This window comes from Microplitis demolitor, chromosome 1, assembly GCF_026212275.2.
Source record: "Microplitis demolitor isolate Queensland-Clemson2020A chromosome 1, iyMicDemo2.1a, whole genome shotgun sequence".
Lineage (NCBI taxonomy): Eukaryota > Metazoa > Arthropoda > Insecta > Hymenoptera > Braconidae > Microplitis > Microplitis demolitor.
In genome coordinates, this window is record NC_068545.1 from 3531875 (window position 1) to 3546544 (window position 14670).

General features: G+C 30.7%; 1 protein-coding gene across 2 annotated transcripts in view; it reads left to right on the forward strand.

Annotated features, from left to right (window-relative positions):
• The first annotated feature begins 217 nt into the window (after positions 1–217).
• The window catches only part of LOC103575042 (COUP transcription factor 2), a 67874-nt gene continuing 53421 nt past the window's right edge, over positions 218–14670 (forward strand). The window contains exons 1-2 of one of the 2 annotated variants that reach the window (XM_008554660.2): positions 218–1911; positions 14135–14293. In XM_008554660.2, coding sequence (XP_008552882.1) covers positions 1557–1911; positions 14135–14293 — 514 coding nt within the window. In that variant the 5' untranslated portion in view covers positions 218–1556. The remainder of the gene's footprint in view (positions 1912–14134; positions 14294–14670) is intronic. The other variant, XM_008554661.2, reaches the window with a different exon arrangement.

Here is a 14670-nt window from a genome sequence, read left to right on the forward strand (position 1 = left end):
TGACGATGTCGTGATGTGAGGGGAAAGGTGGGCCGAGGACCGTGAGCCAATGAGAGGAACATCGGGGCGCGCCCCGTACTCGACCCCACCCTCGGTTGTCAAGGAAACACGGGCAGCCACGAAAAACCGCGCGAGGTCGTACTGTGCCCGATGTAGTGGGGGGGCACCCGGGTCGGTGTCAGGGGTCGCCTCAGTCGGCAGTCGGTCTCTGGTCGGCCTCAAGAATAGTCGCGGTCCGGTGTCAGAGGAACTTTGCCTCCTTTTATACCTATAGATATATATATATCACACATAAATATATATATTTATATAGATATATATATACCTACATATATATATTTATATATATGTATATATGTATACACTACGAAAGTTGGATCTCCTTCTTCTTGCTCTTATTCTTGGGAATAAGATTGCGGAGTGCTAAAGATTTAAACAATTGAGTCCACGCGAGTCTCTAACGATACAACTCGGGACCCGCGTTTGTTTTTTTATTTTATCCTGATTACGCATACGTCAATCAATCACTGCTGTTTAAAGTCAACCGATCGCCGCGCGCTTTAATTTTTGGTGTTAATTTTTATCAATAAATATTCATTCGTGCTAACGATTGTTCCCCTCTTGTGTTATATTCCTACTCTTCGACAAAGTATTGCTGCAATAAGTTGTAAGAAAAACTAATGAGGGTGCAAGGTTTCGAGAGCAACGAGGGCAGCCAGATAAATTTTTCATTTTTAACAATTTTTTTATTTCTAAATAAAATAATAAATGTTACTTAAATACTACAGAATCTGATGATAGTGTGAAGTGAAGTGCTACGTTAATTTATATTTTTAAAAATTTAAATATGAGACCTCTGATGAGGAACTTGTAGTGTGTGTTGTGTCTGTCTTACTAGACTTTTTTCACTAGGACTGTCTTAACTGCTCCTTATCTACTGGATTGTCTTGCTGAACGACTGTTTCCACTAATAAACCTGTCTCTGGACTCTTGTCTCTGGACTCTACTCGTCTTGTTTTCACTGGACTCTGCCGGGCAGTCGCTCGGCCGTTTCTACTAGAAAATTTTCACTAATTCGTCTATCCGCTACACTAAATAATTATTAAATTTTCAGCAGCATGTCCAACTCATCGTGGACTCACTACTTCCATCATCAATGGATATAACTCACAGTGTTTAGATATTTATATATTTATTTATAAAATAAATTACATAAATAAACTGTGAAGTGAAGTGTAAATAAAAAGACCGCAAAATAAAATTCGAAGATAAATTTTAAAAAATTTTTCAAGTAAAATAAATAAATATAAAACACGTGGCCAAAAGACAAAAAATAAAAACAGCACCAAAGGTGCATTTAAACCGAAGTGCCCGATAAGGAAGTCAGGGTGGTTCGTGGGGGGTCGGGAGGCGCGGACGCCCTGGCGACTGCCGGGGTGGTGTATCCGCCCGCGACGGCGAGCCTGTTCCCTGGTCGCGTGCCAGCGGGACATCATCACCCCGAGCTCACCGGCACGTTGGAGCTGGGGTTCCCGCCCCGTGGCACCACCGCCTCGATGGCGCTGGTGGCCCCGCCACCCTCGTGGACCTCGCGGGACCCTGGATCCACAGGACTCGGTGGTGGCGGAGGTAATAATTCTGGTGGTCAACCCGGCGGGCTTCAAGTATGTCCACCGCCGATGCCACCAACACACTTGACACCCTCGGCTACACCCGAGGATATTACGTGCCTCGTACCCGTCGGTGGTGTATTGACACCACGAGACCCTTTGCCGCCCAGCACGACACCCGGAAGTCAAGCAAACAGTTCACAGTCCGGAAGTTCACAGACAGACAAATCTCCTAATATTGAGTGTGTCGTTTGTGGCGACAAAAGCAGCGGCAAACATTATGGACAGTTTACTTGTGAGGGTAAGTCCATTTTTAATTACTTCTCATTATTAAGACAAAAAAAAATTTATTTAAACATGAAATATAAATTAAATAATTTTTATCTTTACTTTAACGAGCGTGGAAAAATTAATGGGCTGGGTTGTATTAATATGAGGGATGTGAAACGATTTATCAGAAGATCTTGTTCTCTGCAAACTTGCGGGCACGAATTAACGCTCGAGACTTGACAACATTCATCCTCAGTGTCGAGGCGCGCCAAGTATTACAGTGTCTCATCGTATAATGTGTATAGCATGCGATTAACATCCTAAGAATAAAAGAATAAATGTTTAAGATGTGTCTACGTATAAATATATATATCTATGGATATGTATATATGAGAGTAAAAATAATAAACAAAGAGTTTATCATTAATAACGCAGTGGGATGTGTTCCCCGGGATGCTTACACGTCCGTTAGGAAGCTAATAACGATGTAACGGCCCGGGAAACGAAGCGCGAAGGGACTTTGAAGTTGGTATAAACGGGACGCCCACCTATATCTTGTACTGATGGCAAGTGGCTTCCAATCACGAGATGGGAGTTTGTCCCATGTGCATCGTGTATGCATTTATGTTGATGCGCACGTGTGTCCGCGTGGAGAGAAAAGAATTCTTCTGATTCCTAGGGTAGAATGGTAACCATTACTATGTTACGTAGTAAAGAAATCTATCTGAAGATTGGAATGTTTTTTGCACAGCGAAAAAAAAAAAATTTACGTAATTTGACTGATTAGGAGTCAGTTCTGGAAATCGGGGTAGTCTAAGATTTTCGGCTGACATACCAGCATTGATATGCGAAACATTTCAGAAATCTAGTCATCCTTAGATTTTTAATTTCTAGTTTTTTTTTTCGTTGCGCGAAAAACTATCTTCACGTACATGTCATGTAAAAAAGATTTTCGTAAAAATCCTGTGTTAATTTGCTGGAAAAATTATTTAGAATTGTGGCAAAAATATGAGTGATAGCTCATTCGATGCGGAATCAAATTTTGAGCAAATTACGTTTTTTATTTTACTTAATCATTAAAATTTCAATTTTTTATTAACAAAATAAAGAATCTTAGGTTTTTGTTAATAACTCAATAACTATAAGCAATGTCGAAAATCAAAAAAAAGATCTTTAGATGAAAAAAATTTTTGAAAATGTCTCGACTCCTGGAACTGTAGCTCCATAATTATTTTTATTTAATGTTGAAAATTGAATTCCGCGCGGCTTCTGTCACATGAGCGCATGAGGTTAGAGTAAGACAGCGACAGTGACTCGTTTCGCAGTTGAAAATTTAAAAAAAAATTATTTACTTACAAGACGTTATTTATTTATTTTATTGTATTATTGGGTTTATTTTATTATTTTTTATTATTTATGCGACGAGGGTCTGATACTAATGTAACGAAGAGTAATCGTCGGCGAGTAGATAGAGGGTATAGTGTAAGTGGGAGACGTTGACGACGGATCAGAGTACAACGATTTATCGAAATTTCTTCGAGTGCTTGGGATAAAACTAAATTAGAAGTTATTGTCTAATAAAATTTTATTTTATTTTTTTTTTATTTTAATATAAATGAAATTAAATTATTGAATTTCAATTTTAAGTGAATTTAATTCTACTCGGAAAAAATTCTAACAGCATCTGATTGGATAAATTCAGACATTTTTTTAAATTTTAGATCTTCGTTGACGTCCATAGATCTATTTCAATCTTTTTAAATTTATAGAAAACTTTCTAGATCTAAAATTCAAAAAAAATTTTTTTTTATAAAATATCAAAATCTCTTGAAATTCAAAATTTTTCTTTTTCCGTATTAAATATTTTAATACTAAAAAAAAATATTTTTACTCAAAATTCAAAAAATTACATGTTTTAAAAAAATTTTCTAAAATATTAAAATTATAAAAAATTCAATTTAAAAAAAAATCAACTGATCAATTAATGATTTTTTTTTTTTCAATTTAATAAAAAATAATTTATTAGTATTAAAAATAAACACATTGAGTTCCATTAAATTAATTATAATTATATATTAAATATATACTAGATAGTGCTTTTAAATAGAGTGTACCAGATACTAAATAAATGATATATTTTTTCACATAAATATTGATAATACATATCTGCAATGACAGAAAAATAAAAAAAAATAACCCAAGAAGTCTAAATATGAATAGCAAATGCTAGTCGTTTTATAAATATCATTACTGCTAAATAATAATAAAAATAATAATAATAATAATAATAATAATAATAATAAAATAATGAACACAAACATGTTGCAGTGTGCAGTACTTAGCGATAGGATTCTCACTAATTTTCATGAGTCATTACGATCGCTAATAATATAATAATAATACGCGTCATCGTCATCTGCGCAGAATGATGAGTGAGGAAAGTAAAGCGGGCCATCGATATTTCTTGTACTTAATAAATATCATTGCTCTCTCGGTTGTAACGATTGATGATGATGATGATGATGATGATGATGATTATAATTCTGTCGCATCTGTTAATTTAGGTATATTTACCATCCTAACAATCTGGGGCATTCTCTGCGCTTAATCGCGTCACGAGCTTGATAAATTGACAATAATTCCCAGTCGTTTGACATCGGTTGACATCAAAATCAATTCGTCAATGTACATTAAAGTCATCGTCAACAATCATCTCGATTATTACTTGATAGTAAATGATATATAGTTACTCATCGATGCAATTTTTATTTAACTCATATACGGCCAGTGGGAAAAGACGTAATGATGCCTCTCTGCACTTGTGCATTCAATAAATAATCATTACATTTAATATTAACAATTATGATTATACATTTTAAATTTTATTACAAGATATTCTACAAGTACCCGCATCTAATCATTTTTTTTATTTATTTTAGTTTAACAAATATATTTATGTTGACTTTTTCGTCGGCATTATAAATTTTAATGAATTTTAATTTATTACTGAATTACGTCACACTATAAAATTTATAAATTAGTCGCAGTACCTTTACCCGCGTCACTGAGCATCAATTTAATTCCTTAATCAATTATTTTTTAAACTTTGAAACGCAAATTCAAAATGTTTTGTAAAAAAATTAAAATTCTGACTAAAATTACAGAGATACGACAAAAATGTATATAAATAATTTAGTAGCTAATTAAATTCTCTATAAAAAAGGTATCATTGCATTTTTACCTACGTCTTATTGTTTCGACGTAATTGCAACTTGAAGAAAATAAATTTAAATATATTTTTTTCTGATTAATTTATTTCTTTCATATTTTTTCATATAACTCTTAAACTATCAAAGATACGGTCATAAACCTTAAGACCTTTTTTGTAGAAAATTAAATTTTCTACAAATTTTGTTTAGAACATTTTTCTCTAAAGTCTATATTTTCGCAACCAATCATATTTTAAAAGTAAAAGTATCATTTTTAAAAATTGACTTTTTTTAAAATTTATTATAGGCCTGAAATAAAAGAATTTTTTGTTCTGCGATAAATTATTTGAAAAAAAATTAATGGTAAATAAAATGAATGGTAGATTTATGTATGTGTAATACAATATTTTGTTATACATAATATATATTTAAATGTATATAGAGACAGAGTTAGAGACTGGTTAGAGAATAGGTAAAAATGACCAACGGTTAAAGCTATGGATACTTATAGTTAAACGTCCATCAGCCGGCGTAAACTAAAGAGGATAACGCGCGAAAATATATAATGATTAATGAGTTGTTGGGTGAGGGTCACTTGGGGTCTCACGCGTTTGATGTGGGGCCCGATTCCAGAACCGGCCGAGGTTTGCCCGGTGGGCCTCCATTATGAAGCCAATTCCGATGGGAAATATTTGATGGCCCATCTTGGAAAACTGGTCTTACTTATTTTAAATTTCTTCAATATAACGGGTTTTTATTTTTTTTTACGCTTTTAAAACGACACTTACTCGATCACCCTTTTTTAAATCTCGTTTATCGTGTCTTTTTATTTCACTTCCGTCTTTCTGCAGTAAACGACAATATTTTTTTCTCTTGTACAGCTGGTCACTTGCGATGTAGTGGCGTTGAATTAATCGCAGACTGACCAATCGTTGGACTCGATCTTTAAATTTACGATCTCGTATTTTCTATAAGACTTTCAATAAAACGTGTACTCTTACTATTTAACTCCTTAGGTAGAGTAAACTTTAGTTTAGTATATAAGTAAGAGAACATTAATCTGGCGATTACAAGAAGCCCGGCACCACCCATTTCACGTAGTCATGCTGCGTACATGCTTCGTATGTCGCTTTTAGGGATAAGGTTTAAGTAATGGATCGTGTGTGCTGTGGATTTCAAATTTCAAATTCTATGAATTGTCATCGAGACCTACCTCTCTAAACCATATGCTCTTTAAACCTATTAATTATCTTGAAATATTGCTCGATTTTTTTTTTATTTTATTTTAAATAATTATAAAAACACAAAATATCATTTTTTTTTACCCATATGATATTTTTGAAATACTGAAGTCAATGACAAATTTTGAGAAAAAAATATTTCAATAAAAATAATATAAAAAAATTTCTCTACCGTCGGATTTTTCGTAAAAAACAAAAATTTAATTTTAAGATATTAATTATCAATCGACTTTTATTTTCGACTTCAAAATTTTGATTTTGATTAAAAAAATATTTCGGTTATATTTTTTTTTTTTAGAAAATTATATTTTTAATTTTTCAACCCTTAAAATATTTGAAATTTATGAACTTAATGTCAATTAATTATGATACTGAAGTTAGCCGACGTCTAATAATTAAAAATTTTTTTTTAAACAATAAATAATAAAAAAAAAAATTTTTTTTAAAATTGCACCTGTAGTTTTTTAAATTTTCTCCATGTGCATATTTTTGTTTATGTTTTTTTGTAATTTATTTATTTATTTATTGGAAAAAAAAATCCAAAAATTGCTAGTTGTCATCTAACTTCAGAATCGGCAATTAATTTTCTTATTAATTTAGTATGTAAAAAAATATATATTTACAAGTAAAAAGTATTTCATAATAAAACTAAACATAAAATCAAAATTAGATCAGATAAATATGTTTAGACTAAATAAATAAATGCGTAAAAATAAAAAATAAATAAATTATGCAACATAAAAAGTAAAAGTATACTGTAACAACGATAAAAATATATATACAAATGTACATATATATATAAGTATGCACAAGTCACGCATTCTCGATGGTACAACCCGATAAAACGATTCGAAAATTGATGATAGTTGATGTAACCAGCATCCTAATATTATCTCTTCCGTCTACATGCCAGAAATTCTTGTTGTAATCTCGAGACCCAACGATCTCTACAAGTCGAAAAAAAAAAATATATATAAATAAAATCAACGATACCATAAACATTATTATTGTAATAATAATTTTTCGATGCATCATTCCATTGATACACTCGTCTCTGTACTCATACCAACTCAATGTCACACACATTGACATACCCAACAGTTATCTAAACTCTGAATCACCTGGACTCCATTTATCTGCTGCTATCATGTAACACTTTAAACTTTTACATTTTCATTCATCCATTCGCTTGATTTATTAGTTAATCCTTAACTTTTATCTTTCATTTTTATTTTTTTCGCTATTGTATATTTATTCATTACTATATAAATTTAAATATACGCGTTTGATAATTAACATTTGTTTATTGCCAAGATATATACATATATATGTCATAATATAACTCTAACTATAACTTCATTCCGATTGACTAATAGACCGTGACAATTTGCTTACCATACTTAAGTATACCGTGAGAAAATAAACATCCTTATTAAAAAATGTTATTAATAATAATAATAATAATAATAATAATAATAATAATAATAATAATAATAATAATAATAATAATAATAATAATAATAATAATAATAATAATAATAATAATAATAATAATAATAATAATAATAATAATAATAATAATAATAATAATACACGGAAAAAAATCGGCGCTGCAACAGGACGCAGTCTTGTGGGAGCAACAAAACAGAATCCTGTTGCAGCAACCGGACTAAAAATTTTTTTTTTAAATTCGAATTTTTTTTTCCAAAATTTAAATTCTTTCCATACTGACAATTGAATATTTTTCAAAATTTAAACCTTTCTTATAGTGATAATAAAAATATTTTTTCCAAAATTTGAATTTTTTTTTCAAATTTTGAAATTTTATTATACTAACAAAAAAAAATTGGTTTGTGAAACTTGTTCTTTATCCTATTGATTCCACGGAATTAAATTCTGTCGCTGCAACAGGGCAAAATCCTGGATTTTATCCTGTTGCAGTGCCAATTTTTTTTCGTGTAATATAGGAATAATAATAATAATAATAATAATATTAAATTTAATCTATGATCACAAAATGCATATTAAATATTAAATATACATTCCTGTTTAAACATCAGACATATGCACATATATATATATATATATATATATATATATATGTATATGTATATGCATCGTGTATTTTTTATTTAAAGTTTATAAAACAAGACAAAGAAAAATAATACAAGTAAAACAGAATAAGAAGTAGCATAAAAAAGTAGTCAAGATCGTTGTCAAGTTCTTGGTAAATATAACACACTTTTGGATTGTACTTTTTACGTTAAAGTATTGTGTGTATAAAAAGGAATGTACTGAAGCGCGTGCATGCCAACGCCACTCGAGCACTACCTTTTGCTTAGGATCCTCTACATATATTTCATTTATATATTTATAAATATATGTTATATGTATGTATGTATGTATGTACTGTAAGCAGATATATTATACAATATAATATGTAGTATAGTTTGGTATGGTAAGGATGGTACATGAGGCTTCATAGTTATAGTAAACTGAAGAATGTTCGTGATAGCAACTCGATTATAGTAATTAGCCAGTATGTCGGTAAACCAGTATTTAAGACGGGATATTGTTTGTCGCGCAGGATCATACGTGACTTAGTGAGCAGACACTCCGCTGGCTCAGGAGACGTATGAGGTGTATCCAACTACGAATCACCTTACACGCCTTCAATATTATATAAATGTACGAATTATCATTATCGAGGTATTGAATCTTTTAATCCCTCTCTTTACGTAATTTTTATTTTTATTTTAATTATTTTGATGATTTATCTAAATGAAAAAATTTTTTTTAATAAAATTGTTTCAACTATTTTTGTTATATATTATAGATTCGACAAATTACAAAACTATATATATATATATATATATATATATATATATATATATATATATATATATATATATATATATATATAATTACTTTGTTATAATAATTTGAGGTCAAAAAAAAGCCAACTTTCTTTTAAATTGGAACCAAAATGATTTACTACATATATATATATATATATATAAAATTATAAATTATACTCATTAAAGATATCACAATACTTAATTGAATAAATAATGTAACGATCACAAGACTATAAGAAAAAAATTAATTATTAGAATACTGAAAGATCTTATCTTTGTTTCAATGTAAATCTCAGCTTAGCTTCAGCTAATAAGTAGTTGAACCACGTAATTATAAATAAAACAAGAGAAGAGGGCAAATGTTTTATATATATAATTCATATTCATATATTTAAACTGCATATGGATATTTCAAGTAAATTAACTACAGTTAATTTACAATATTTAAGTTTGCCTAAAAATATATTTTCAAATATCATTCTCCACCAAAAAATCCTTCTTCTAAAGTTTGCCGATTTTTCGAATCGTCAAATTTCGGTAAAATTCGATGAGATATTCAACGCATGCATTTTTGTCAAACTTTAATTAATTTTTTCTCTTTAACTACGAGGTAAAAATTCGAATTTTTTTAAACAGCAAAGACCTGAGAGTTTAAATTCAAAAAAAGGTGTCAAGTATAAGTACCTGAGCTATATACTATACTACTTATATTTATGAATAAAAGTGTCAATACCTGAGACATTTATCTTGTCAAGTTCAAGTTAAAAATTCAAATTCAAATTCAAATCCTATGAAGAAGCTAATAAATAATAATTAAATTGACAATAAGAAGTAACTCTTGATGAAGAAACTAAAATGCATTATTACAAAGAAACCAACAAGGCTTCCCCAATACGGTACAAATGTTTAAGTTCTTATTCTATATCTGTTTCTGTATCTGTATATATATATATATATATATGTATATTTCCTTACAATTCTTACAAGACTTGTAGTAGAGTGGCTGACGAGGGTCTGCCACCCTACGACACACCACTAAACACATAACGTCCATACATCTACACACAACTTATAATTCTGTCTCTTCCTCATTCTCGTTTGCTTGTACTCGAGTAAACGGAAAAGATGAAGCCAGACATCCCGCAGACCCTCTGTACTAATCGCCCTAATGAGATCATATTATATTATTCCGTTCTGGATAATCTTTATTAATCTCATTTTCAACTTGTTCATGTACAATATGATCTAATATATTCTTTACATTATTCCTCACTATTTCTTACAAACAATAATAAATAAATCTAATGCACATCAATGAAACAAACAAATAGAGATATTATTTTTCATATCGCACACCTCGAACGCGAAACAGTTAAATGGGCCCTACTCCATTTTTACGTTCAAGGTCATCTAATACATTTATCTAAAATCATTTTCATCAGCATTAGGTAGCACAGATTCTATAATAAATACATTTTTATAAAAAAAATGTAAAAATCGGTTGACCCTACGGGCCAACTCCTAAACTTCCTGAGTTTTTTGAGCTTAAAGAACTCGAAAACGTTATTACAAGTAATTTTTGAGTTCCTTGAGCTTATTATTGTCTTTTGGACTAACAAAAAAACACTTTGAGGCAATTCGGGCAAGGGGTTAATAATTTATGTGAAAAAAAACCTAAAAAAAATTTCAATTTTTATATTTTCTAGATCTTATAGTCTCTAAAAATGAATTAGTGAATTCACTGCGAATTAGTGAATATGCACTGGGAACCAGCTATAAGTATACCACTGGTCAAATTAGCGGTATATTTATAGCTGTAGAAGTAGAGACTATCCACTGATTTGTAGTGAATTTCACTAATTTATTTTTGGAGAGTAAACTACTGGATCGACTTTAAAATCTAATCAGATCTAAGTATTAATGAGCGAAATATGTTCAATATTGATTTGTTTCAAAAATAACAAAGAAAATTTTTCTTTAAACTCTCGAACTCTATATCGACGTCCTAATTAGCAAATTGTCAAACTCCATTTCAGAAAATCCTTCGTTTATGTGGAAAAAAGGAAGTTAAAAATTTTTTTTATCTAAAAATCAATTCCATATTTAATATATGTATAGTATTTTTGTCAAGGCTACTCGAATAATAATTTCTCTGACTATTAATATCTGAAAATTGCACAGAAGCACCTAAAAAAAAGTAATTCGTTAGACACTTTGCTAATCAGAACGTCGATGACAGTTCGAAATCAGGTTAAAAACCCCTAATTTTTTACAGTAGCTGTAAATAAATAATTAATAACAATTCATGCTGTATTAAATATCATAATTTTTTTCTAAGGAAGTTGAATAGAATAAATTAAACATAAGAAATTTTTATCCGCGGATAATTAAACATTAATCAGTATCGGTATCTGTTATCTGCGATATCTATCATCTATTATCCGTAATCTGCAATCTCCATATCTAACAATACACAAGTCCTAGACTGTACTCTTAATGTAAAGTATTAGCAACAATGAGGAGAGAAGATGATCGTAATACTTACGCGGCAGGCGTAGAATTACTTGCTTGCCGCCCGAAGCGAGAAGGCTTCTTCACCGTTGCACCGCCTTAAGCGCATCCTCTGTGACCAATTATCCTGCTAACGAAGCCTCTTTACTATACACAATATACATATACATACATATATATTGCAGTCTTGTGTATTGTGAGATACAAGTACGAAACGCTAATTAATTATAACAATGTCATTAATTTTACGCGGCCGAGTCGAAAGACTGACCGCAGAGCATGCATTTTGCGAGCGCTCAGCCTCGCTTCCTTTATATATGTACATAGATATCTATGTATGAAAATATATATATATATATATGTATTAGCAAAATTACGGATGGTCTAATGCTGCGGAAGACTTACGCACGCACTTCCATTCCATTCCAGGGTCTTCGTGGTCATAATCTGTTGAACTGGATGGTCTGTTATTAGAACGCACGCTGAGTAAAGTTCTTTAGTCTCTTATACATATACTGCTAACATTATTTTATATTATTCATATTATATTTTATATTAACTCAACTTAAGAACTACTCTACTCTAGTCTTGTTTCTATACAAACTTGAATTGCTAACGCGAGTCACGTAAAAGGTGGAAGGACCTTGCAGCTAAAGATAAAACGAGAATTGTTGGATTAAATTTATGCTTGGATGTAACCCTCAAGAGCCCACGTGGGATACCATCTTGTTTTGTCTTATCGTCGACAGATGTACTGCCGATTAGTCTACTCTTATTTCTCAAAGTTTTACTTTTATTTTATATGTAAGCTAGGATATTTTATTTCTTTGTCCGCTTTTTCTTTTATTTATGAGGGTGCTTTTATGCAAATTACATTCTTTGAGTATATTCATTTTTTTTTACAATTAATGTTTAATATCATTATTGTCAGAAGTGAACGCAAATAAATTACATTTTTTATTTTGTTATTAAAGAGGACCAATAATGTGACCGCTTGAAAAAAAGATGATTTTTGGGAATTTTTTTTAAGAAAACTACTCTATGGAATGTTTTAATATTTTAACGATATATTTGTGGATATATAATGAATGCAAGATAAAATTTTTGGACCAAAAAATTCAAAATTCAGCGAGTTATTTACAATCTCCCGATCCAAAAAAAAGTCCCCCCACCGCAGTGATAGCAACCTTCACAGTACCGGAAATAAAAAAAACCAAAAAGTTTATTAAACTAGAAGGTATTTCCCGTACCATGACCCGAGAGCTAAGAAAAAAATTTAAATTTAACAAAAAGGCGGAGTTTTTAAAAAAAATTCAAATTTCGCGCGAAAATTTAATGATTTTCGGTCTGGCAAAATTACATTTTTGATTTAATCGAAAAACTGGAGGTTCATGGTACTTAGAAATATATAAAAGAAGCTGCGATTCGAATCAAATATTCCAAATGATTTGTCTTCGATTTATAACTGCAGCAATTTTGAAAAATGTATTTTCGAGAACCGATAAGCGGCTGCTCTTCAGATGGCCGTAACTCAAAAAAACTATTCGAGATATGCACTAGAAATTTTAATGTTATTTTTGAAGCTATAGACTATCTAAATATGCAAAAAAAATTTGAATTTTTAAAAATTTCACACTAGTGGTCCCCCTTAATTAAAAAAATTAATTGATTATTAACTTTTATTAATAAAAAAAAAATCTATTTGCATAAATAAAAAAAATAATAAAAATGTTTTTCGGTAAAATAAAATATGCACAGTAGTACATACAAGGATATAAATTTGTGATAGAACCAGCTGTGGCTCGCGGGTCATTTCCACGGCGTGGGATTGAATTACGTGCGTGTAACAAGCCGCCGCCAGTTTGTCGGGGTTGCGATTATTCTTAGGGCAGTCCTGCCACTCTGCCAGTCTTATACTCACATCAGCTTGCCTCGGAAACAAGTCTTCTTCCTTCTTTACTTACTTTATCCTCGACTCTTAATGCTCCCTTACCTCTAATACTTACCTTATACCTTTACCTCTTTTACCTCTCTATACTGTTACTACTTGCACACACACTCACACACATTTACATATATATCTACATACCACCCATATATATCTCTATCTACACAGCGATCCGCGCACAATCATTTTCTCCCTGACGTGCGTGCGCCGCTCGTTGAATTCCTCCTATCCTGCGTGCATGCATCCTTCATATCACATTCATATACATACATACATATATTTATAAATATACCAAGAACTTAATATCAAAGAAAACCTCCAAGTATTTCGTTACGCCAACTGATTACTATTTAAACAAATTTTCCGCTAAAATTTTTTTTTTCTTGAGTAAATAAATTAAACCCATTATTTATTAAATATATGAATTCCAACAAATATATATTTTATTGTTATAAAATTAATGATGAATATTTAATTTATGTTACAGGATGTAAAAGTTTTTTTAAAAGAAGTGTACGAAGGAATTTAACGTACTCGTGTCGAGGGAACCGTAATTGTCCAATAGATCAGCATCATCGTAATCAATGTCAATTTTGCCGGCTGAAGAAGTGCCTGAAGATGGGCATGCGCCGGGAAGGTATGCATTGTACTGGCCCTTTTTTAAATTTATTAACATCAAATTAATTAATTAATTAATCAATCAATCAATCAATCGATAGACAATAAAATTTATTGCAATTAAAGTAAATAAATAAAAATATTAATTAATTAATTAATTAATTTAAAAAAAAAATAATTGATAAAAGGTCACAGAAGTCCTTCGAGGGATTCGTAAAAAAATAAAATAGAATAAACAAGAGTAAAAATAATTTAATGACCATTCTGATCAAAGCACCTGCTTGGATGTCGTGACTCGAAGGCCTCCCGTGACCTCGGGACCTTTCGGTGACTGACTTCTGTCGCCGCTTTGCCTCCAATTTCTCACTGGTTGCACGTTATTCAGAGAAAGTACAATAAAAATAA